The sequence below is a fragment of the Pristiophorus japonicus genome, chromosome 2 (assembly GCF_044704955.1).
Source record: "Pristiophorus japonicus isolate sPriJap1 chromosome 2, sPriJap1.hap1, whole genome shotgun sequence".
Lineage (NCBI taxonomy): Eukaryota > Metazoa > Chordata > Chondrichthyes > Pristiophoridae > Pristiophorus > Pristiophorus japonicus.
This window is the reverse complement of record NC_091978.1, coordinates 209,887,137-209,911,271: the sequence shown is the minus strand read 5'-3', so window position 1 is coordinate 209,911,271 and position 24,135 is coordinate 209,887,137. Positions and strand designations below refer to the sequence as shown.

The following is a 24,135-nucleotide window of genomic DNA, read 5'->3' as shown; positions in this document are numbered from 1 at the left end:
CATTCTCTGGTTGGCAACCAGTAACTAGTAGGGTGTCGCAGGGATCAGTGCTGGGACCCCCAACTACTTACAATCTATATTAATGACTTGGAAGAAGGGATTGAGTGTAACATAGCCAATTTTGCTGATGATACAAAGATGAGAGGAAAAGCAATGTGTGAGGAAGACACAAAAAAATCTGCAAAAGGACATGGACAGGCTAAGTGAGTGGGCAAAAAATTGACAGATGGAATATAACGTTGGAAAGTGAGAGGTCATGCACTTTGGCAGAAAAAATCAAAGAGCAAGTTATTATTTAAATGGAGAAAGATTGTATTGTGCATGCAATAACTGTTAGATTGAGGACCGTTTAACTCTAAGAGGTATGACCTTGGCTCTGCTTTATTACGGCCTAAAGTGTATATATACAAAATGGCTGGCTTTTTATACTTGGGTGCAGCCCAATGGCCTCCAACAGTGACACCATCAATACCCTCCTCTGAGATATTAACGTAATCTTTTGCAAATTGAGATGGTCCGGTCTTTAACGTTCTCGGGTGGACCGTCTCAGTTCAACTCCAGCTTTGGATGAGTTTTCGGAGTCTGTTGTGACTAGGTGGCTAACCTGGTGGGAGTGGCAATGGCCATGTCAGAGATTTAAAGTCAGTTTTCATTGAACATGTCAGTAATTAAAAGTCCCGAATCACTGATGACCACTGAGTCCTCTGATGACTGAGGGTAGGTTGGTTGGTCATCGATTGTCTCTTCCTCCATCTGTTCCGGTTCGCCTCTGTGCCACAGCTTTGTCTGATCCATATGTTTCCTGCATGTTTGCCCATTTTTGAGCTTGACAATACGTACTCTGTTGCCGTCCTTGGCCATGACTGTCATGTATTCTACTGTCATTATAACCCATGTATAAACTGACACTGACCACTAGGTGGTGAACTTGTGGGAGACACTCCTAACGTGGACTTTCAGGTATAAAAGGGGAAGCTGCACCCACCTTCTTCACTTCAGTGCTGGCAAATAAAGGTTACTGGTCACAGAGTGACCTTCTTTCAAGTATGGGTCTCATGTGCATTTGTACTGTATAGTAAGGACATATTATTGGCAACAAGAAACTGGGATTTAACCACGCGAGCATGGCCACTAGCAGCACAGACGAGAGGTACTGTGTTGGTGATGATTGGGACAATTTTATTGAGAGACTACAGCGCCGTTTCGGCACGAAGGAATGGCTGGGACAGGATTCGGCCGACAAATGCAAGGCTCATCTCCTGACGGTTTGTGGGTCCAGGACGTACTCCCAGATGAAGGACCTTCTAGCGCCAGAGAAGCCAGCGGACAAGACTTTTGAAGAGCTCAGTAAGTTGATCGGGGAACACTTCAAACCGGCGAGCAGCATGCACATGGCGAGACACTGGTTTTACACGCACCGGCGGCGAGAAGGGCAAAGCGTTCCAGACTTCGTGGCAGACCTCCAGCGACTGGCGAGCCTATGTAAGTTCCCAGATGCATGCAGAGCGGAGATGCTGCGAGACCTTTTTATTGAGAGCATCGGGCACGCTGGGGTTTTCAGGAAACTGATTGAGACCAAAGACTTGACCCTGAAAACGGCGGCTTAGATGGTCCAGACATTTATCTCAGGGGAGGAAGAGACCAGAATGATGTTTGACAAAAATCTTGGTTTAAATGCAGCAAAGGGAGTCAACATTGTTAATGCGGCACACAGTTCTCCAGGCAGACAGGGATAATCGGACATGCCCGAGCATGTAGTTGAACCCAAAGGAGGAATTCAGCAGAGACAATGGCTAGCTGAACGGCGATTCATGCCATCGCAATGGAAAATACGGCCAGTAATGGGGCCATCAACACCTGTCAATGGTGCGCTTAAGGACAGTTACAGAGACAGTCAGAGACGATCAACTGGTAATGGACCTTTTGTTTCCAATAACGACTCATGTTGGAGGTGTGGAGGCAAACATACAGCCAGAGCTTGCAGGTATCAGCAATATACCTGCAGAAACTGCAACGTCAGCGGTCACTTGGCACGTATGTGCAGGAAGCCTGCAGCCAGGTTGATGGACAAGGAGGACGGGCCCGATGTAAGCCCTACGAGGCGAAATGGACACTGGGGGAAAATTGCTGGAAGCTGAAGTTCAGCGAGTTCATGTGGAGCACAGATACAGTTCATACACCAGGACGCCACCGATAATGATGAAAGTGCTCCTCAATGGCATCCCAGTATCAATGGAGCTAGACACGGGGGCCAGCCAGTCCCTGATGAGTATCAAACAGGTCAAAAAGTTGTGGGCGTCCAATTAGTGCCGATTGACGCACAGCTACGGACATATACAAAGGAGATCATTCCGGTGCTAGACAGCGCCACGGTAGTCATGACCTACAAAGATTCGGAGAACAGGTTGCCACTCTGGATTGTCCTGGGGGATGGTCCCGAACTACTGGGGAGGAGTTGGCTTGCTGTCATGAACTGGAAATGGGGCGATGTCAATGCAATTTCTTCTGTGGAGCGAATATCATGCTCACAGGTCCTGGACAAATTTGACTCACTATTTCAACCCGGCATTGGCACTTTCATGGGGACCAAGGTAGTGATTCACATAAACCCGGACGCCAGGCCAGTACACCACAAGGCCAGAGCGGTGCCGTACGTGATGCAGGAAAAGATAGAAGGTGAATTGGACCACCTGCTGAGGGAAGGCATCATCTCGCCAGTCGAATTTAGTGACTGGGCGAGCTCGATTGGGCCGGTGCTCAAGGCGGATGGATTGGTCAGGATATGTGGTGATTACAAGGCCATCATCAATCGGGTGTCACTCCAAGACCAGTACATGCTACCGAGAGCGGAGAACCTCTTTGCGATGCTATCCGGTGGCAAAACTTTTTCAAAATTGGACCTGAGCTCAGCTTACATGACCCAGGAGCTGGCGAGTGAGTCGAGAAGCTGACCACCATCACGACACACAAGGGGTTGTTTGAGTACAACAGATGTCTTTTCGGGATTCGCTCGGCCGCCGCGATCGTCCAACAAAACATGGACAGCCTCCTCAAGTCGATTCCAAGGACGGTGGTTTTTCAAGACGACATCCTCATCAAGGGTTGCGATACTGAAGAGCACCTCCACAACCTGGAGGAGGTGCTACGCAGACTGGACCGGGTAGGGCTGCGACTGAAAAAGGCAATGTGCGTCTTCCTAGCTGCAGAGGTAGAATTCCTGGGGATGAGGGTAGCAGTAGATGGGATCAGACCTACTGCGTCCAAAACGGAAGCGATCCAGAGAGCACCCAGATCCCGTAACACGATGGAGCTGCGTTCGTTCCTGCAGCTCCTGAAATATTTTGGTAACTTTCTTCCCAAATTGAGCACGCTGTTAGAGCCGCTACACGTGCTCCTACGCAAAGGTCGCAAATGGGTCTGGGGGGAAAAGCCAGGAAAGGGCTTTTGGCAGAGCACGCAATTTGTTATACTCCAACAATCTGTTAACGCTATATGACCCATGTAAGAAACTTGTTTTAACGTCGTCCTATGGGGTTGGGTGTGTGGTGCAGCATATTAATGCCAACGGTCAGTTACAGCCGGTGGCTTATGCCTCCAGAAGTCTGTCCCAGGCAGAAAGGGGCTACGGGATGGTAGAAAAGGAAGCGCTTGCATGTGTATATGCAGTTAAAAAAATTGCATCAGTACCTGTTTGGCATGAAATTTGAGCTGGAGACAGATCACAAACCCCCAATGTCCCTTTTGGCTGACAACAAGGCCATAAATGCAAATGCGTCGGCCCGCATACACAGGTGCGCACTCACGTTAGCTGCCTATGACTACACAATTCGGCACAGACCGAGCACTGAAAACTGTGCCAATGCACTCAGCAGGCTCCCACTAGCCACCGCCGAGGGGACAACCGAGCATGATACTGAGATCGCCATGGCTGTTGAAGCTTTCGAAAGCGAAGGCTCACCCGTGACAGCCCGTCAGATCAAAGTCCAGACAAAGAGAGACCCGCTACTGTCTTTAGTCAAGAAATGTGTCCTGAATGGGGATTGGACAGCCACGAACGGGGCACGCCCTGAGGAATTTAAACCATTTCATAGGCGCAAGGATGAACTCTCGATTCAGGCCGATTGCCTACTATGGGGAAACCGAGTAGTCATGCCCCAGATGGGCAGAGAGGTGTTTATCACAGAACTCCACAATGAGCACCCGGACATTGTCATGATGAAGGCAATTGCCAGGTCAGATGTTTGGTGGCCAGGGATAGATGCAGACCTGGAACTTTGTGTTCGCAGGTGGAACACGTGTGCCCAGCTGGACAATGCACCCAAAGAAGCCCCCCTTAGCCCCTGGTCCTGGCCCGCCAAGCCATGGTCACGCATCCATGTGGACTAGGCAGGTCCTTTCATGGGAAAAATGTTTTTGGTTATAGTAGATGCCTACTCCAAATGGATCGAGTGTAACATTCTCAATTCAAGCACATCCTCTGCCACGGTAGAAAGTCTGCGGGCAATGTTCACCGCCCATAGTCTACCGGATGTCTTGGTCAGCAACAATGGCCCGTGCTTTACAAGCATTCAATTCCAGGACTTCATGGCAGGAAATGGTATCAACCATGTCAGAACGGCACCGTTCAAGCCGGCCTCAAACGGCCAGGCGGAACGAGCAGTGCAGATAATCAAACAGGGGATGCTCAGAATCCAAGGGGGTGCCCTACAAAGCCACTTATCACGCCTCCTGTTGGCCAATAGATCCCGACCGCACTCGTTCACAGGGGTTCCACCCGCAGAGCTGCTAATGAAAAGGGCGCTCAAAACCTTATATACCCCACCATGAAAGAAATTGTTGAGAGCAGGCGCCCGTCACAATGTGACTACCATGACAGGAATGCGAGGGCGCGATGTATTGATGTCAATGCCCCTGTCTTTGTCCTCAACTACACTGCAGGGCCCAAATGGCTCACAGGCACTGTGATTGCTAAAGAGGGGAATAGGATTCTGGTAGTTAAACTTACCAATGGATAAATCTGCCTCAAACACATGGATCAAACTAAAAGGAGGTTCAACAACCCCATAGAAGCAGAGGAAGAACACGATGTAGAGTTCACTCCACCACAGGTGACCGAACACCGGAACCAAGTGGAGGAGAGCCCAGTCACTGTGGGCAGTCCGGACAGGCCTGAGGCACCGCAAACAGCAAACACTCAGGCCAGCGCCCAACAACCGGAGCCCCAATTCAGGCGCTCTACAAGGGAGCGTAAACCAACAGAGAGACTTAACTTGTGATACCAATAAGACTTTGGGGGGGAAGTGATGTCATGTATTCAACTGTCATTATAACCCATGTATAAACTGACCTAAGTTGTACACCGTGAGAACACTGACCACTAGTTGGTGAACTTGTGGGAGACATTCCTAACCTGGACTTTCAGGTATAAAAGGGGAAGCTCCACCCACCTTCTTCATTTCAGTGCTGGCAAATAAAGGTTACTGGTCACAGAGTGACCTTCTCTCAAGTATGGGCCTCGTGTGCATTTGTACTGAATAGTAAGGACATAATAATGACAGTACCAGTGATCCACTTGGGACCCTGACCATAATTCATATCATATATACAGGATCATTTCCAGAAATATCGCGTGGCACAGCTGCGCGATTGTGATACCCTTGCTGACTTTGTCTTCTATATTCAACATGATTATTCAAGTCAGGGTGTACAAGAGATAGCTTGGTCTTAAGACCGCGCTTCATTATTAGTTCAGCAGGCGAGACCCCAGTAACCATGTGTGGTCTTGTCCTGTAACTCAGCAGTATGCATGACAAGCAGGTCTACAGTGACCCTTGGGTTACTCGCTTCATATTCTGCTTTATGATTTGGACAGCACGTTCTGCTTGCCCATTGGATGCAGGTTTGAACGGTGCTGACTTTACATGTTTGATACCATTGAGTTTCATGAACTCTTGAAACACCTGACTGGTGAAGCACTATCCGTTGTTGCTAACAACGATGTCAGGCAGACCATGTGTCACGAACATGACACTGAGCTTCTCAATGGTAATCACTTACTGTGATTGAAAGGCTGCATTAGAGGGAGCAGCGTGCGGCAGCACGACCCAGAAATCGGCCCGGTCCCGGCCTGCAAGACCATCAGCAGGCCAGGGCCATCAGAGGGAGCAGCGTGTGGCAACATACCACTGCAGGAGGGCGATGGCTGCGAAGTCAGGTCGCTGATTGCAGTGCAGGCAGTCACAGCAGGAGGGGTGAAGGTGCGGCAAGAGTTTGTAGATGGAAGTGACCAGGAGAGACGAGAGTCTGGGGCCCAGAGGAGGCGAGGGCCCAGGGGCAGCACGGACCAGCCCACACTGTGATGTGTGTGTGCACTAGGTCCGTGCAGCAGAGCTGGTCTCCAGTTGTCTTGGTTAATCCTTGCCACTAGACCAAGACCTAGCTCTGTCAAGCCCATGTGGTGGCTGGTGTGCAATGGCCACCACACATTAAAAAAATCCAAACACAGGCATCTTCCACCCTCCAAGATGTAGTTCGGGATCTGGAATATTAGGTCCTTCATTGAAACACCTGTGAACTCATTCCTTTTTGGCGTGGAAGCAAGTCATCCTCACTTCGAGGGACTGCCTATGATGATGAGGTAGCTGTGGATGTGCTGGATGACATGATTATACACTCTATCCACTTCGAATATGCATCCACCACAACTAAAAACATCTTCCCCAGGAAGGGACCTGCAAAGTCTATGTGGATCCTGGACCATGGTTTGGACGGCCATGACCACAGACTCAGCGGTGATTCTACTGGTGCTTTGCTGAGCTGCATGCAAGTGTTGCACTGATGCACACATGATTCCAGCTCAGAGTCAATTCCAGGCCATCATACATGAGACCTGGCGATGGCTTTCATCATTACAATGCCGGGATGTGTGCTATGTAGTTCATGTACAAATTTCTCTCTCCCTTTCTTGGGCATAATAACACGATTGCCCCACAGTATACAATGTGACTGAATAGACAGTTTGTCTTTGCGACAAATGTAAGGTTTGGTCTCCTCGCACATTTGCTTGGGTCTGGCAGACCAATTACCTTTGAGGATGCAACTCTTCACCACCGATAAATTCGGGTCCTGGCTGGTCCAGGTCTTAACTTGTTGAGCCGTGACAGGGGTTCCTTCACTCTCAAAAGCATCGATAACTAACAATAGGTCTGCCGGTTGTGGCGTTTCCACCTCCGGTGTGAGCAACGGCAGACGGCTAAAAGCATCAGCACAATTCTCGGTGCCAGGTTTATGGCAAATGACAATCATAAGCAGATAATGTCAGCGCCCACCTCTGAATGCGGGATGAAGCATTGGTATTGATAGCTTTGTTTTCAGAGAACAGTGTCATGAGCGGCTTGTGATCTGTCTCCAGTTCAAACCGAAGACCAAACAGGTACTGATGCATCTTTTTAACCTCATACACATAGGCGAGTGCTTCTTTCTCTGCCATGCCGTAGGCTCTTTCCACATTTTGAAGCATACGTGACTGGTTTAAGTTTACCTGACTCATTAGCTTCTTGGAGTAAACAACCAATTCCATATGACGAAGCATCACAGGCCAATACTAAACATTTACATGGGTCATAATGTACCAGCAGCTTGTTGGAGCAAAGCAGATTAGTGGCTTTCTCAATAGCTCTATCTTGAGACGCACCCCACACCCAGTTGTTGCCTTTTCTCAGCAGCATGTGCAGTGGTTCTAATAAGGTGCTCAATTTAGGTCGGAAGTTACCGAAGTAGTTGAGTAGACCCAGGAACGAACGCAGCTCCGTCACATTCTGCGGCTTGGGTGCATTCTTGATGGCCTTGGTTTTTGCGACCATGGGCCTGATGCCATCAGCACAATTTTCCTCCCCAGGAATTCGACCTCTGGTGCTAGCGTTTCAGTCTGAGTCCCATTTGTCCAGACGATGTAGAATCTCTTCCAGGTTGTTCAGATGTTCCTCGGAGTTACGATCAGTGATCAGGATGTCATCTTGGAACACGACGGTTGTGGGAATGGACTTCAGTAGACTCTCCATGTTCCTCTGAAATATTGCTGCAGCCGAGTGAATTCCAAAAGGGCACCTGTGATAAATAAACAGTCATTTATGCGTGTTAATGCACGCAAGTCTCTTTGATGTCTCGGCCAGCTCCTGTGTCATGTAGGCTGACACCAAGTCCAGTTTGGTGAACAACTTCCCCCCAGCTAGCATTGCAAACAAGTCATCAGCCTTTGGTAATGGGTACTGGTCCTGGTTCGAAACCCTGTTGATTGTAGCCTCCACAGATTCGGACTGTGCCATCACTTTTCAGCAAAGGAACAATGGGGCTGGCCCATTCATTAAATTCAACCGGTGATATGATCCCTTCACGCTGGAGTCTGTCCAGTTCGATTTCGACCTTCTCCTTCATCATATATGGAACTGCCCGAGCTTTCTGATGGATGGGTCTTGTATCCGAGTCCACGTGGATCTGCACCTTGGCTCCCGTGAAGTTGCCGATGCCTAGTTCGAACAGCGAGGGAAATTTGCTCAGTACTTGGGCAGATCTTTCTTTCTCCAATGACAACGCCTTGATGTCGTTCCAATCGCATCTGATTTTTTCAAGCCAGTTCCTGCCGAACAGCGTGGGCCATTACCTGGGACAATCCAAAGTGGTAACTCGTGAACCGCACCGTCATATGACACTTTAATTGTGGCACTGCCAATCAACGTTGAGAGATCTTTGGTGCACGTGCACAACTTGGCATTGACTGGACTCAACCTGGGCCTCACAGCCTTAATATCCGACAGCTTGTTGAATGCCATCTGGCTCATTATCGATTTACTCGCCCTCATGTCCAATTCCATCGATACCGGTACCCCATTAAATTTCATGTTGATCATTATCAGTTTGCTCTTAGTTAGGAATGAGTACAGTCCATACACTTCCTCCTCTGGTATCTCGGATTGCCTAGTCTGACCATCATCCTCCACGTGGTGTGTCGCAGCACGCTTGCTCATCTGCAGACACTTGCGCTGGAGATGCCCCACTCTCAGACAACCTTTGCAATTATATTGCTTAAATCGGCACTGATGGTGCCAGTGATTTCCCCTACAATGCCAACACGGAGAAATCGGATGCATTCCCGCTGGCTGATTTTGGACAGCTACAAGTTTCGCGTACGCAGTCAGGTAGGCCCTGCCATGTGCCGCTCTGCTGAACGCTGAGTCAATCATATTTACAGTACTTGCTGAGTTTCGCTTTTTCACTGATATCTGCTTTAGACTTCTATCTGTCGTCATGCATGACTGAGCGATCGTGATGGCCCTGTTCAAGTCCAACGTCTCCACCGCCAGTAGTTTACACGGGATCACCTCGTGGTTGATGCCGATTACAAAGAAGTCCCACAGCATGTCTGCCAACATAGCTGCAAACTTACACGGTCCTGCTAGACGTCTCAGGTCGGCAACGAATTCCGCCGCATTCTGGCCCTGTGAGCGAGCGTGCGTGTAAAATCTATATCTCGAGATGATGATGCCTTTGTCTGGCTTAAGGTTGTCCTGTACCAGTGTACACAATTCTTCATACGTCTTCTCTGTTGGACTCACGGGCAGGAGTAGATTCTTTATCAGACCATAAATTTTTGGACCGCAAACCATGAGGAATACCGTCCGGTGCCGATCTGCGTTGCTGATCTCCTCCATTTTGTTGGCCACGAAGAACTGGCTCAAAAAGTCTGCCCAATCTTCTTCCACAAATCGCTCCAACAATCCAATTGTGCTCATTTTTGCATGCAAAGGTTCTTGTTGCCTCGTCGCCAAATGTTGTGTATGCAATAACTGTTAGACTGAGTACTGTTTAACTCCAAGAGGTATGACCTTGGCTCTGCTTTATTACGGCCCGAAGTGCATATATACAAAATGGCTGGCCTTTTATACTTGGGCTGCACACATGTGCGTGCAGCCCAATGGCCTCCAACAGTGACGTCATCTAGTGGCTAGTGATCCCAAAAGTACATACATGACAGATTGCAAAGTGCTGCAGTACAGCGGGACCTGGGGGTACTTGTGCATGAAACACAAAAGGTTAGTCTGCAGGTACAGCAAGTGATCAGGAAGGCCAATGGAATTTTGGCCTTTATTGCAAAGGGGATGGAGTATAAAAGCAGGGAAGTCTTGCTACAGCTATACAGGGTATTGATGAGGCCACACCTGGAATACTGCGTGCAGTTTTGATTTCCATATTTACGAAAGGATATACTTGCTTTGGAGGCAGTTCAGAGAAGGTTCACTTGGTTGATTCCGGAGATGAGGGGGTTGGCATGAGGAAAGTTTGAGTAGGTTGGGCCTCTACTCATTGGAATTCAGAAAAAAAGAGGTGATCTTATCAAATTGTATAAGATTATGAGGGGGCTGACAAGGTGGATGCAGAGAAGAGGGAGACTAGAACTAGAGGGCATGATCTTAGAATAAGGGGTCGCCCATTTAAAATTAAGATGAGGAGAAATTTCTTCTCTGAGGGTTGTCAATCTGTGGAATTCGCTGCATCAGAGAGCTGTGGAAGCTGGGACATTGAATAAATTTAAGACAGAAATAGACAGTTTCTTAAACGATAAGGGGATAAGGGGATAAAGGGTTATGGGGAGCGGGCGGGAAGTGGACCCGAGTCCATGATCAGATCAGCCATGATCTTATTGAATGGCGGAGCAGGCTCAAGGGGCCATATGGCCTAATCCTGTCCCTATTTCTTATGTTCTTATGTTCTTATATACAGCCCGAATAACTGAGCAGTACTTAATGTCAAGCACACTCTGTTTTAAGTGTGGAACTGAATTTTATTTGGGATACATGTACTGGAACTTCCCTTTGTAGGATACACGGCAAAGCTGCATTGTGGTGTCAGTAACGGCGAGCAATTTCCTCAGGGCTTCTTCCACTCCTTTGCTCGTAAACAGGGCTTCTGTCGAAGTTACACCGAAGTTACAGTGGTGGAGCGGGAAAAGTCCAGAGGAAATTCACCCAGAAAGTGTAATGGAGAATCAATATAATACTTACACACTCAATTTGCACAGTTCACTCTCAGCACACTGTATAGCTATACGTACATGCAGTGTACAAGAACTCAAATACAGAAAAGGTGCGACCTGTATATACACATGACTGCAGGCACTGCTGTTTCCACTACAGATAATGCCACCCTCTACCCACAATGCATTTCAGGACACCAGGTGACTAAAATAAGCCAGTGCCAAAACCCCTGAGATAGTAAGTAACATCAACTTAAATAAATATAGAGAAAAACCAAGTGGTTAAGCAGAAATATTTCCCTATTTCTAGCAAAGCATTCCTGTGCCAAAACTAAGGAATGTGAATGTGGAATTTGGCCATAATCCTGCGGGGAAATGCTTCTCCTACCTATGGAACTGGCTAGGATGAAGGGTGGTGGTGGTGGGGGTTGAATCAACACCATGAATCTGCGCCCACACCTCGTCAGCACTGAATTCAGTGTCTAGTGTGGAACTGAGCCAAATAAATGAGGAAGGTCCTAGATTTCATTCCTGGTCTGTGTTAAGTTCACTGATCTCAGCTCGGGCAGCAGTAAGGGCACTACAATTGTGCTCTGGGCGAAGGAAGGCAAAAAACAGAATCAGTGACTCCTGGTCGATAGGATGAAACTTGGCTTTGATGCCCCTGTGCTCAAATATCCATCCAGCTGTCCCTCTTTAGGTTCACACATGAAGAAGGATGATACCTTGCATTTGCAATTTACTTTTAAATTACAGAATTTGAAAGGAATACCTTATTTTTATTTAAAAAAGGAAGTTTATAAAAAAAAACTTATCCAAGTATTAATAGTTATATCCGAATTACATTTTCAAGTAAAGAGTATAGTCACTGCAAGATATTACTGTGACTATAAGATGTTGATTTCTACCATGTAACATGTTTTTAAAGAGCAAGATCGCAACTTGTACAACAGTTTTGGTGTTAAGTTTTGGTCTCCTAATCTGAGGAAGGATGTTCTTGCTATTGAGGGAGTGCAGCGAAGGTTCGCGAGACTGATTCCCAGGATGGCAGGACTGACATATGAGGAGAGACTGGATCTACTGGGCCTGTATTCACTGGAGTTTAGAAGGATGAGAGGGGATCTCATAGAAACATAAAATTCTGACGGGAGTGGACAGGTTAGAGGCAGGAAGAATGTTCCCAATGTTGGGGAAGTCCAGAACCAGGGATCACAGTCTAAGGATAAGGGATAAGCCATTTAGGACCGAGATGAGGAGAAATTTCTTCACTCAGAGAGTTGTTAACCTGTGGAATTCTCGACCGCAGAAAGTTGTTGAGGCCAGTTCATTAGATATATTCATGAGGGAGTTAGATATGGCCCTTACGGCTAAAGGGATCAAGGGGTATGGAGAGAAAGCAGGAAAGGGGTACTGAGGTTGAATGATCAGCCATGATCATATTGAATGGTGGTGCAGACTCAAAGGGCCGAATGGCCTACTCCTGCACCTATTTTCTATGTTTCTATGTTTCTAAAGCACCTTGCGGCTTTATTTGATTTTTGCCCACTTGCTGTCACTGATGCAAAAGTATTAATTTCCGTGAGTCAGTCCGACATCTGTAAATGAGTCATCAAAGACAGGGAATTGTCTTTCAGAAAGGTTAGCTGTCTTTGATAATATTTTGTACAATATGTAGCCCTTGCTAAACTAGACAAATAAACCTTTCAACTGGAGCCTGGACATTGGGATGGACACAAACAAAAATCAGACAGTAGCAAACAGACGTGAAATGATTACAGACAATTGATCAAACTAGATACTCACTCAGCAACAAATTCTAATGGTGTCCAGGAGCTGAAATCTGCATTTGGCATCGATTTCCTGTTCATTGGTGTATCCAAGGTAACACTACAAAATAAATTAAATTGAGTTGAAAGCCCTTTGTGTTATATGTATGTTATGTTGCCATGGTGAAGGCCTGATAACAGCAGATTGCCCAGAAATTGGTAATTTAAAAGTAAACTCACACTTTCAGTCTTCCGTTGGCCCATTTCAAATTGAAAATGAATTCAATTCAATTTTCCCTGCACTGCTGTTTTAGTCTGAATTATAAGCACGTCATCAAGTACCTATACTATAAACTGCTTTATTCTTGCTACTCCACTTACACCACTTGGAAAGCAGGATGAAAGCAGATTGTAATCAATCAGTTTCTCTAACAAGACTATCTAGATATAGATTGAAAACCTCATGGATCCAAACAATACGTAAAACTACTCAGGAAGATACAATATTGCAAAGATTAATTTAGCAAATGTGCTTGTCTCAACAACAACTTGTCTTTCACATAGAAAACAATCAAGGTGTTTTCAAATAAGTGTAATGAAAAACATCCCCAGCATTGAAGCACTGACCACACTTGATCAGCTCCGCTGGGCAGGCCACATAGGTCGCCTGCCAGACACGAGACTCCCAAAGTAAGCGCTCTACTTGGAACTCGTCCATGGCAAACGAGCCAAAGGTGGGCAGAGGAAATGTTACAAGGACACCTTCAAAGCCTTCCTGATAAAGTGCGACACCCCCACTGACACCTGGGAGTCCTTGGCCATAGACTGCCCTAAGTGGAGGAAGTGGATTCGGGAGGGCGCTGAGCTCCTCGAGTATCAGCGCCGAGAGCATGCAGAAATCAAGCGCAGGCAGCGGAAGGAGCGTACGGCAAACCAGGCTCCCCACCCACCCTTTCCTTCAACCACTGTCTGTCCCACCTGTGACAGAGACTGTGGTTCTCATATTGGACTATACAGCCATCTAAGAACTCATGCTAAGAGTGGAAGCAAGTCTTCCTCGATTCCGAGGGACTGCCTATGATGAATGAAAATGGACATAGTGCTAGGAAGAAAGATTAGGAGATGCAACTATACCAAAGAGATGGGTTTTGTGGAAGTTTTTAAATGTTGAGAGAATAATAACTTTTATTTATATAACACCTTTAACGGAATAAAACATCCCAAGGTGCTTCACAGCAGTGTTACAGACAAAACATTTGACACCGAGCCACAAAAGAAGAAATTAAGGCAGATGACCAAAAGCTTGGTTAAAGAGGTAGGTTTTAAGGAGCGTCTTAAAGCAGGAAAGAGGTAGAGAGGCGGAGAGGTTTAGGGAAGAAGTTCCAGAGCTTAGGGCCCAAACAGCTGAAGGAACAGCCACCGATGGTTGAGCAGTTATAATGAGGGATGTTCAAGAGGCCAGAATTTGAGGACCGCAGACATCTCGTGGGGTTCTGAGGCTCAAAAAGATTACAGCGATAGGGAGAGGCAAAGCCATAGAGGGATTTATAAACAAGGATGAGAATTTTGAAATTGAGGCGTTGCTGAACCGGGAGCCAATGTAGGTCAGAAAGCACAGGAGTGATGGGTGATCGTGACTTGGTGCGAGTTAGGACACAGGCTGCTGAGTTTTGAATGACCTCAAGTTTACGTAGTGTAGAATGTGGGAGGCCAGCCAGGAGTGAGTTGGCGTAGTCAAGTCTGGATGTAACAAAGGCATGAATGAGGGTTTCAGCAGCAGAAGAGCTGAGGCAGGGGCAGCGGCAGGCAATGTTACGGAGATGGAAAAAGGCGGTTTTAATTATGTTGTGGATATGTGGCCAGAAGCTCATTTCAGGGTCAAATGTGACACCTAGGTTGCGAACAGTCTTGTTTACCCTCAGGTTGTGCTAGGGAGAGGGATGGAGTAAGGAACGGAGGTTAGGGAACGCAGTTTGTGGCGGGGACTAAAGATAATGGCTTTAGTCAGTACTGGATGTCGGACAAGCAATCTGACAATTTAGATACCAAGCCGGGGTCGACAGAAGTGGTGGAGAGGTAGAGCTGGGTGTCATCAACGTACATGTGGAAACTGACTCAGTGTTTTCAGATGATATCGCCAAGGGGCGGTATATAGATGAGAAATAAGAGGGGGCCGAGGACAGATCCTGGGGGACACCAGAGGTAATGATGCGGGAATGGGAAGAGAAGCCATTGCAGGAGATTTTCTGGCTACAATTAGATAGATAAGAATGGAACCAGGCGAGTGCAGTCCCACCCAGCTGGACGATGGTGGAGAGGCGTTAGAGGAGGATGGAGTGGTCAACTGTATCAAAGGCTGCAGACAGGTCCAGAAGGACGAGGAGGGATAATTTACCTTTGTCACACTCAGAGGATGTCATTTGTGTCTTTGATGGGAGCCCTTTCGGTACTATGGCAGGGGCATAAACCAGATTTCAGGGATTTAAACATTGAATTCATGGAAAGATGGTCACGGATTTGGGAGGCGACAACACGTTCAAGTACTTTGGACAGGAAAGAGAGATTGGAGATGGGGCGATAGCTAGCAAGCAAAGTGGGGTCAAGGGTTGCTATTTTTTGAAGCGAGGGGTGATGACAGCAGATTTGAAGGAGAGGGGAACAGTACCTGAGGAGAGAGAACCGTTAACAATGTCAGCTAACATGGGAGCCAAAAAAGGAGGCTGGGTGTTCAGCAATTTAGTGGGAATAGGTTCAAGGGAGCAGGAAGTGGATCTCATGGACAAGATGAGCTTGGAGAGATTAAGAGGGGAGATCAAAGAGAAACTAGAAAGATGTGAGTTTAGGGCTAGGGCAGGTGGGAGCCTCAGATGATGTTTGGCCCAGTGGGCTAGGGGAAGGAAGGGAACTCGCAGAGACAGCTGATCAGATGGTCTTGTGGAAATGTAATTTTTATCTTAGCTGATACCACATGGTATTTGTGTGCCCGTTGCAATATATATAACAAAATGGAGTCCTGGTCCTTCCAGAACTTTCTGCATAAAAGCAGTTGGCTTGCATAAACAGCTAAACCTGGTTTGAGATGGCTGATGGCCATCAGACATCTAGGAGACAAGTCATGCTGAGACAAGTAACCCCCCCCCCCCATGGTGCTCTCCTATTGTCTATACGACACCAGTTCCATGCCACCCCACCCTTTTCGAAGTATTCAAACCACCAGCCATTATCTCTTGTAGAGACCTCATCCATTTGATGCAAAAAGATAACTGACTAGGAAACTGGACAATCCTGACACAATGCAAGACAGGTAATAGCTCATTACCACACTCCCATGGAGTAATGGCCGGCTGGCCAACTAATAACCCTGACAAAAGGAAATATCTGGAAACCATGTCAGGACAAGGATGTAGTAATTAACTCTTTATCTGTATTCACTGACTGCGAGACAGAGCCAATACACAGGGAGAGGCCATAACTTGGGTTTTACTGTATAAATATCTCGTGAAACTGTACCATTTCGGAGGCGTTCACTTAGCCATTGACTGAGTGTGACCTGCCCCTTGCTAGCAAGTAAATTAAAGAAACTTCTGCCGGAGCTGAAAGTGTCGGAGTCATTTTTTTTCGGAGGTCGAGATTTCGACAGTCTCAATCTTTGAGACAAAAAAGTCCATGAGCTACTCACACTTGTTGTTGGAGGGGAGTGTGGTGGAGACAGGGGAGAGGGGTGTAAGGCGACAGTTAGCAGTAGAGAATAATAGCTGGGGGATATTTTTGCAATCCAGAATGATCCTGAAATAGTGAGTAATTTTTGGAGACAAGAGTAGGAACCGATAATGTTTTATGTGTTCAAACCAGATCTGGCGGTGAATGGCTAAACCAGTTGTCCGCCACATCCGTTCAAGTCTGCACCCTTTTGACTTGAGGGAGCGAAGATGAAGGCTGTACCAGGGGGAACGGCCAGTGTGGGAACGAATAATCTTTTTAACAGGGACTAGGGCATCAAAGGTGGTGGTGAGGGTGTGGTTGAGCAGATCGGTGGCTGCAGAAATGTCTGTTAAAAGAGGGCCAAATGTTGGACAGTTTTAAGTTAATAAGTGCAGTTGTAAGAGAGTTTGGAGAGAATTTTTTCATGGGGCGGTTGTAGAAGGAAGTAGGTTTGGATTGGGGAAGGAGGGTGTGTGTTGAGAGGGATACAAGGAAATGGTCAGAGATGGCTTTATCTTTAATTGACACAGTTGGAATAGCAAGGCCACAAGAGATTGCAAAGTCAAGAGGGTGGCTGTAAATATGGGTTGAGGAATTTACATGGAGGGAGAGATTAAGGGAGGAGAGCAATGAACTCAGAGGAGAGCGAGCATGATGAATTGAGATGGAGGTTGAAGTCACTGAGAATGAGAAGTCGCTTACTGCATAGGTTGAGGGAGGAAAGCAGTGAGGTGGAGACATTTAGAGAAGGAGTTCCAGAGAAAAGGACCAAGGCAGCTGAAGTTTCTGCCTGGAAGGAGGAAGGAAGGATGGAGCCAGAGGAATGGGTTGGGATGCAAGGTTGTAGGAGATTGCAGAGATAGGGCAGGATTAATACACAAGAACAAGGATTTTGAAGGGAATGTGTTGGGAATTGGGAAGTCAATATAGGACAACAAGGATGGAGGTGATGGAAAAGTGCCACTTATTGTTGGTCAAGATACATGGAGCAGAGATTTAAACAACTTGGAGCTTATGGATAGTGTAAGATGGCAGGCGATACACAAGAGCATTGGAGAAGTCAAGTACGGAAGTGGCAAAATCATTCCCAAAAGATTGTGCGACAGAGAGGCTGAGGTAAGTGCGGAGAAGAGACAATGTTGCAGTCTTGCTGATCGATAGGATATGGCGCTTAAAGCTCAGCTCATGATCTAAAAAGATGCCAAGATTATGAATGGTCTGATTCAACTTAAGAGACTGGCTGGGGAGGGGAATGGAATCTGCATCAAGGGAGTGAAATTTGTGGTGGGGGCCGAAGAAACTGCTTTCTTGATATAAGCTAAAGGAAGTTTTGACTCATCCAGGATATGATATGGAACAAGCAGTCTTGACAGCACAAAAGCAACTGAGATGTCGAGAAAAGTGGTGCAGAGGTAGAGCTGGATATCATCAGCATACATGTGAAAGCTGACCCTGTGTCTGCAGATTGTGTCAATGAAGGGTAATAAATGGATAAGGAACAGGAAGAGCCTAAACACAGATTCTTGGAAGGTACCTGAAGATGATGGTACAAGGGAGGCAAGAGAAGCCATGATGAACATGTGTTAGCTGCATTTGGATGGGAAGCACCATAACCATGGAAGTATTGGAACTGGACACCAGAGTCACAACAGTTTCCCCCACTTCTTAGATTGCATCAAACGGGGCCCAAATGTGCTGCCAATCATAGAATGGTTACAGCACCAAAGGCCATTTAGCCCATCAAGCCAGTGCTGGCTCTATGCAAGAGCACCTCTGCTTGTCCCACACGCCCGCCCTTTCCCCGTAGCCCTGCAATTTTTTTTCTTTCAGCTACTTATCCAACTCCCTTTTGATAGCAATGATCGAGTCTGCCAACTTAACAAATTGAATAGGAGAAATAGTTTATTTACTAAATAAAATTGTGACTTACATTATACATGACTAAATTCTATACTGCACATAGAATGCATACGGGATTGTTTCTTAGAACAGTATGTAACAGAACCTACAAGGGAGCAAGCTATCTTAGATCTGGTCCTGTGTAATGAGACAGGAATAATATACGATCTCCGCGTAAAAGATCCTCTCGGAATGAGTGATCACAGTATGGTTGAATTTGTAATACAGATTGAGGGTGAGGACGCTTAAAGGGGACTACAGTGGGATGAGGGCAGAGTTGGCTAAAGTAGACTGGAAACACAGACCAAATGGTGGCACAATTGAGGAACAGTGGAGGACTTTTAAGGAGCTCTTTCATAGTGCTCAACAAAAATATATTCCAGTGAAAAAGAAGGGCGGTAAGAGAAGGGATAACCAGCCGTGGATAACCAAGGAAATAAAGGAGAGTATCAAATTGAAAACCAATACGTATAAGGTGGCCAAGGTTAGTGGGAAACTAGAAGATTGGGAAAATTTTAAACGACAGCAAAGAATGACTAAGAAAGCAATAAAGGAAGGAAAGATAGATTACGAAAGTAAACTTGCGCAAAACGTAAAAACAGATAGTAAAAGCTTTTACCGATATATAAAACGGAAAAGAGTGACTAAAGTAAATGTTGGTCCCTTAGAAGATGAGAAGGGGGATTTAATAATAGGAAATGTGGAAATGGCCGAGACCTTAAACAATTATTTTGCTTCAGTCTTTACAGTGGAAGACAGAAAAACCATGCCAAAAATTGCTGGTCATGGGAATGTGGGAAGGGAGGACCTTGAGACAATCACTATCACTAGGGAGGTAGTGCTGGACAGGCTAATGGATCTCAAGGTAGACAAGTCCTCTGGTCCTGATGAAATGCATCCCAGGGTTTTAAAAAAGATGGCGGAAGTTATAGCAGATGCATTCGTTGTAATCTACCAAAATTCTCTGGACTCTGGGGAGGTACCATCGGATTGGAAAGCAGCTAATGTAACGCCTCTGTTTAAAAAAGGGGGCAGACAATAGGCCGGTTAGTTTAACATCTATAGTGGGGAAAATGCTTGAAGCTATCATTAAGGAAGAAATAGCAGGACATCTAGATAGGAATAGTGCAATCAAGCAGACGCAACATGGATTCATGAAGGGGAAATCATGTTTAACTAATTTACTGGAATTCTTTGAGGATATAACGAGCATGGTGGATAGTGGTGTACCGATGGATGTGGTGTATTTAGATTTCCAAAAGGCATTCGATAAGGTGCCACACAAAAGGTTACTGCAGAAAATAAAGGTACGCGGAGTCAGAGGAAATGTATTAGCATGGATAGAGAATTGGCTGGCTACAGAAAGCAGAGTGTCGGTATAAATGGGTCCTTTTCGGGTTGGAAATCGGTGGTTAGTGGTGTGCCACAGGAATCGATGCTGGGACCACAACTGTTTACAATATACATAGATGAGCTGGAAGAGGGGACGGAGTGTAGTGTAACAAAATTTGCAGATGACACAAAGATTAGTGGGAAAGCGGGTTGTGTAGAGGACACAGAGCGGCTGCAGAGAGATTTAGATAGGTTAAGCGAATGGGCTAAGGTTTGGCAGATGGAATACAATGTTGGAAAATGTGAGGTCATTCACCTTGGGAAAAAAAAACAGTAAAAAGGAATATTATTTGAATGGGGAGAAATTACAACATGCTGCGGTGCAGAGGGACCTGGGGTTCCTTGTGCATGAATCCCATAAAAATAATTTGCAGGTGCAGCAGGTAATCAGGAAGGCGAATGGAATGTTGGCCTTCATTGCGAGAGGGATGGAGTACAAAAGCAGGGAGGTCCTTCTGCATCTGTATAGGGTATTGGTGAGGCTGCACCTGAAGTACTGCGTGCAGTTTTGGTCACCTTTCTTAAGGAAGGATATACTGGCTTTGGAGGGGGTACAGAGACGATTCACTTGGCTGATTCCGGAGATGAGGGGGTTACCTTATGATGATCGATTGAGTAGACTGGGTCTTTACTCGTTGGAGTTCAGAAGGATGAGGGGTGATCTTATAGAAACATTTAAAATAATGAAAGGGATAGACAAGATAGAGGCAGAGAGGTTGTTTCCACTGCTAGGGGAGACTAGAACTCAGGGGCACAGCCTCAAAATACAGGGGAGCCAATTTAAAACCGAGTTGAGAAGGAATTTCTTCTCCCAGAGGGCTGTGAATCTGTGGAATTCTCTGCCCAAGGAAGCAGTTGAGGCTAGCTCATTGAATGTATTCAAATCACAGATAGACAGATTTTTAACCAATAAGGGAATTAAGGGTTTATGGGGAGCGGGCGGGTAAGTGGAGCTGAGTCCACGGCCAGATCAGCCATGATCTTGTTGAGTGGCGTAGCAGGCTTGAGGGGCTAGATGGTCTACTCCTGTTCCTAATTCTTATGTTCTTATGTTCTAAAACTCAAAAGAATAAAAGTGAACAAACTTTCAAAAAACACAGAATTATGGGCCCAAGTTTCCACATGATTTGCACCTGATTTTTAGGAGCAACTGGTGGAGAACGGACTATCTTAGAATTCGCAATTCTCCACATTTTTTTTTCTGCAGTTCTCGTCAGGTAGAACAGTTCTACTTTGGAACAGAATTTTTTCTTCAAAAGGGGGCGTGTCCGGCCACTGACGCCTGATTTGAAAGTTTCCACAGTGAAAACGTACTCCAAACTAAAGTAGAATGGAGCCAGTGAAGATTTTTGTTGAACTGAAAAAACCTGTTCTACACATTAAAAAATCAGGCGCAGGTTACAAATCAGGCCAGAACGAGGTGGGGGGGGGGGGAAGGGAACTCATTAAATTCTACAATCAATCCTTATTTATACTTATACAAATAAATCCAACCCGAATAAACATTTATAAGCAAAGAAAAAATTAAATAAACCATCTCCCTACCTGTGTGAAAGTGCTTCAGCCAGGAAGAATGGTGCAGCAAGCCTCACAAAACGAGGGAGCTGACCGAACGCGGGCGGGGGGGGGGGGGGGGGGAAGGGAAGGGAGCCGACCGAACGTGGCGGGGGTGGGGGGGGAGGGGGCGAAGGGGAGGGAGCCGACGAACGCCGGGGGGGGGGGGGGAGGGAAGGAAGCCGACGAACGTGGGGGGGGGGGGGGGGGAGGGAAGGGAAGGGAGCCGACGAACGCAGGATGGAGAGAGCCGATTGAACACGGGCGGGCGGGAGGGAGGGAGCCGACCGAACGCGGGAGGGAGGGAGCCAGGGAGGGAGCCTACCGAACGCAGTGGGGGGGGAGGGAAGGGAGCCGACTGGGGGCGGGGGCGGGGGGAGGGAAGGGAGCCGACGAACGCGGTGGGGGGGGGGGGGGGGACGGAAGGGAAGGGAGCCGACGAGGGTGGGGGGGGGGGAAGGGAAGGGAGCCGACGAACGCGGTGGGGGGGGGGGGGGGGAACGGAAGGGAAGGGAGCCGACGAGGGTGGGGGGGGGGGAGGGAAGGGAGCCGACGAGGGTGGGGGGGGGGGGAGGGAAGGGAGCCGACGAGGGTGGGGGGGGGGGGAGGGAAGGGAGCCGACGAGAATGGGGGGGGGGGAGGGAAGGGAGCCGACGAACGCGGGATGGAGAGAGCCGATCGAACGCGGGCGGGCGGGAGCCAGGGAGGGAGCCTACCGAACAAGGGGGGGGGGGGGGGAGGGAAGGGAGCCGACTGGGGGCGGGGGCGGGGGGAGGGAAGGGTGCCGACCGAACGCAGGGGGGGGGGGGGAATGGAGCCGTTCCAGACGGCTGGCGGGAAAGAGAGAAGACTGCAGGAAGCCTCAGAAATTGAGGAGCCATTTCCTGACGGCAAAAGGGGGAGGTCGTCGGGAAACGGCTGCCTCAACTTTGAGGCTTCCTGCAGCCTTCTCACTGCTACAAGAAGCCTCTGTGCTGATGGCAATGTACTTTTATTAAAAAATGTTCAAAAACTAAACAGCTACAAAGAACTACAAAGAACTACAAAAATGGCCGCGTGCCAATGTTTTTTTCACGCTGAGCATGCACGAATGCTCCAACGCGCACGTGCAGCGTTGCCGGCAGGAAAAAAACTAATTTAAATAGTACCCGCCCCCTCCCACTTACAAAATCGGCGCAAGTGTAGGCTCCGCCCCCCTGGGCGCCACGCCAAGCAGACAAGGAGCTGCAAAGCGCTCCAGAATCGCTCGGTTTTTTTCCGGCACCATTTTCGGCGCAAAAAACGGGCGCCCAGCTCGGAGGGGCGCCCGTTTTTTATCATGTGGAAACTTGGGCCCAATGAAACTATTGACACCTGACATAAATGACGGTCATTCTGTTCGCTGTTAAAACTAAGGATAAGGTGCCAGTGGCATCTGGTCTCCACACACAAGATACAGATTATTTCCATTCCTGTTAAAGAATTACAATTTGGGCAACATAAAATCAGGAACCCATTGTATCCTGAGATGGAGTCGTTAAAATCCTGAAGCCTATTTTAAAATCATGGGAGAAATGAAAATCTACAGCATTACTTATTTTTCGACAGTTTGATCACAGAGCAGTCATCATCATCATCATCATCATAGGCAGTTCCTCGGAATTGAGGAAGACTTGCTTCCACTCTTAACATGAGTTTTTAGGTGGCTATATACCACCTCACAGTACACAGAACAGGAACAATGTGGAATGTCAGTTCGATTCAGTCATTCTTCTATAGTGTGTGTTTGCTCTCACTATCTCATCATGTGCTATGTAGAACTGTCTTCACCTTTTATCTCCTTCCAGTTACGTATGTAGCTGATATACATGTCTGAAACATTATGTGTGGAATTTTTTTTAAAGAATGTAACGTGGCATCATTTTTTTTTTAAATCAGCCCTTTAAAAATGTGGTTAAGCGATACAAAATATTCGCCTTTTTTCTCGAAATGCATTTAAAATAGGATGGGCTTTAGGTAAAGGAGAAGAGAGTTAAATAAACATTGTTCTTTTAAGATAGCTTGTATCAATAAAAGTGATTGTAGGATAGTAAATAAAGTCAAAGTATCCGAGGGTTTATACAGCGAACAATGAATACTTGTGACATATAATCAAATCAATAGATTCAGAGAATACCACACGCAGGGACAACATTAACAGTCCAAGTGCTTTAACAACAGCTTGCCTTTAATGCAGACAAATGTCTCAAAGTGCTTCACAGATGTGTAATCATACAAAAGTGGACACTGAGCCGAAGAAGAGAGATATTCGGAATGTTTAAAAGCTTGGTCAAAGTGGTAGGCAATCTATATTAACCACTTGGAAGAAGGGACTGAGTGTAACGTAGCCAAGTTTGCTGACGGTACAAAGATGGGAGGAAAAGCAATGTGTGAGGAGGATACAAAAAATCTGCAAGAGGATGTAGACAGGCTAAGTGAATGGGCAAAAATTTGGCAGATGGAGTATAATGTTGGAAAATGTGAAGTCATGCACTTTGGCAGAAAAAAAATCAAAGAGCAAATTATTATTTAAATGGAGAAAGATTGCAAAGTGCCGCAGTACTGCAGGACCTGGGGGTACTTGTGCATGAAACGCAAAAGGATAGTATGCAGGTACAGCAAGTGATCAGGAAGGCCAATGGTATCTTGGCCTTTATTGCAAAGGGGATGGAGTATGAAATCAGGGAAGTCTTGCTACAGTTATACAGGATATTGGTGAGGCCACACCTGGAATACTGCGCGCAGTTTTGGTTTCCATATTTCCGAAAGGATATA

At 46.9% G+C, this 24,135-nt stretch overlaps 1 protein-coding gene across 1 annotated transcript in view; it reads right to left on the bottom strand.

Moving 5' to 3' along the window:
• The window catches only part of LOC139243676 (dihydropteridine reductase-like), a 44,756-nt gene that overhangs the window by 4,772 nt on the left and 15,849 nt on the right, over positions 1 to 24,135 (bottom strand). The window contains exon 6 of the mRNA XM_070870823.1: positions 12,833 to 12,916. Coding sequence (XP_070726924.1) covers positions 12,833 to 12,916 — 84 coding nt within the window. The remainder of the gene's footprint in view (positions 1 to 12,832; positions 12,917 to 24,135) is intronic.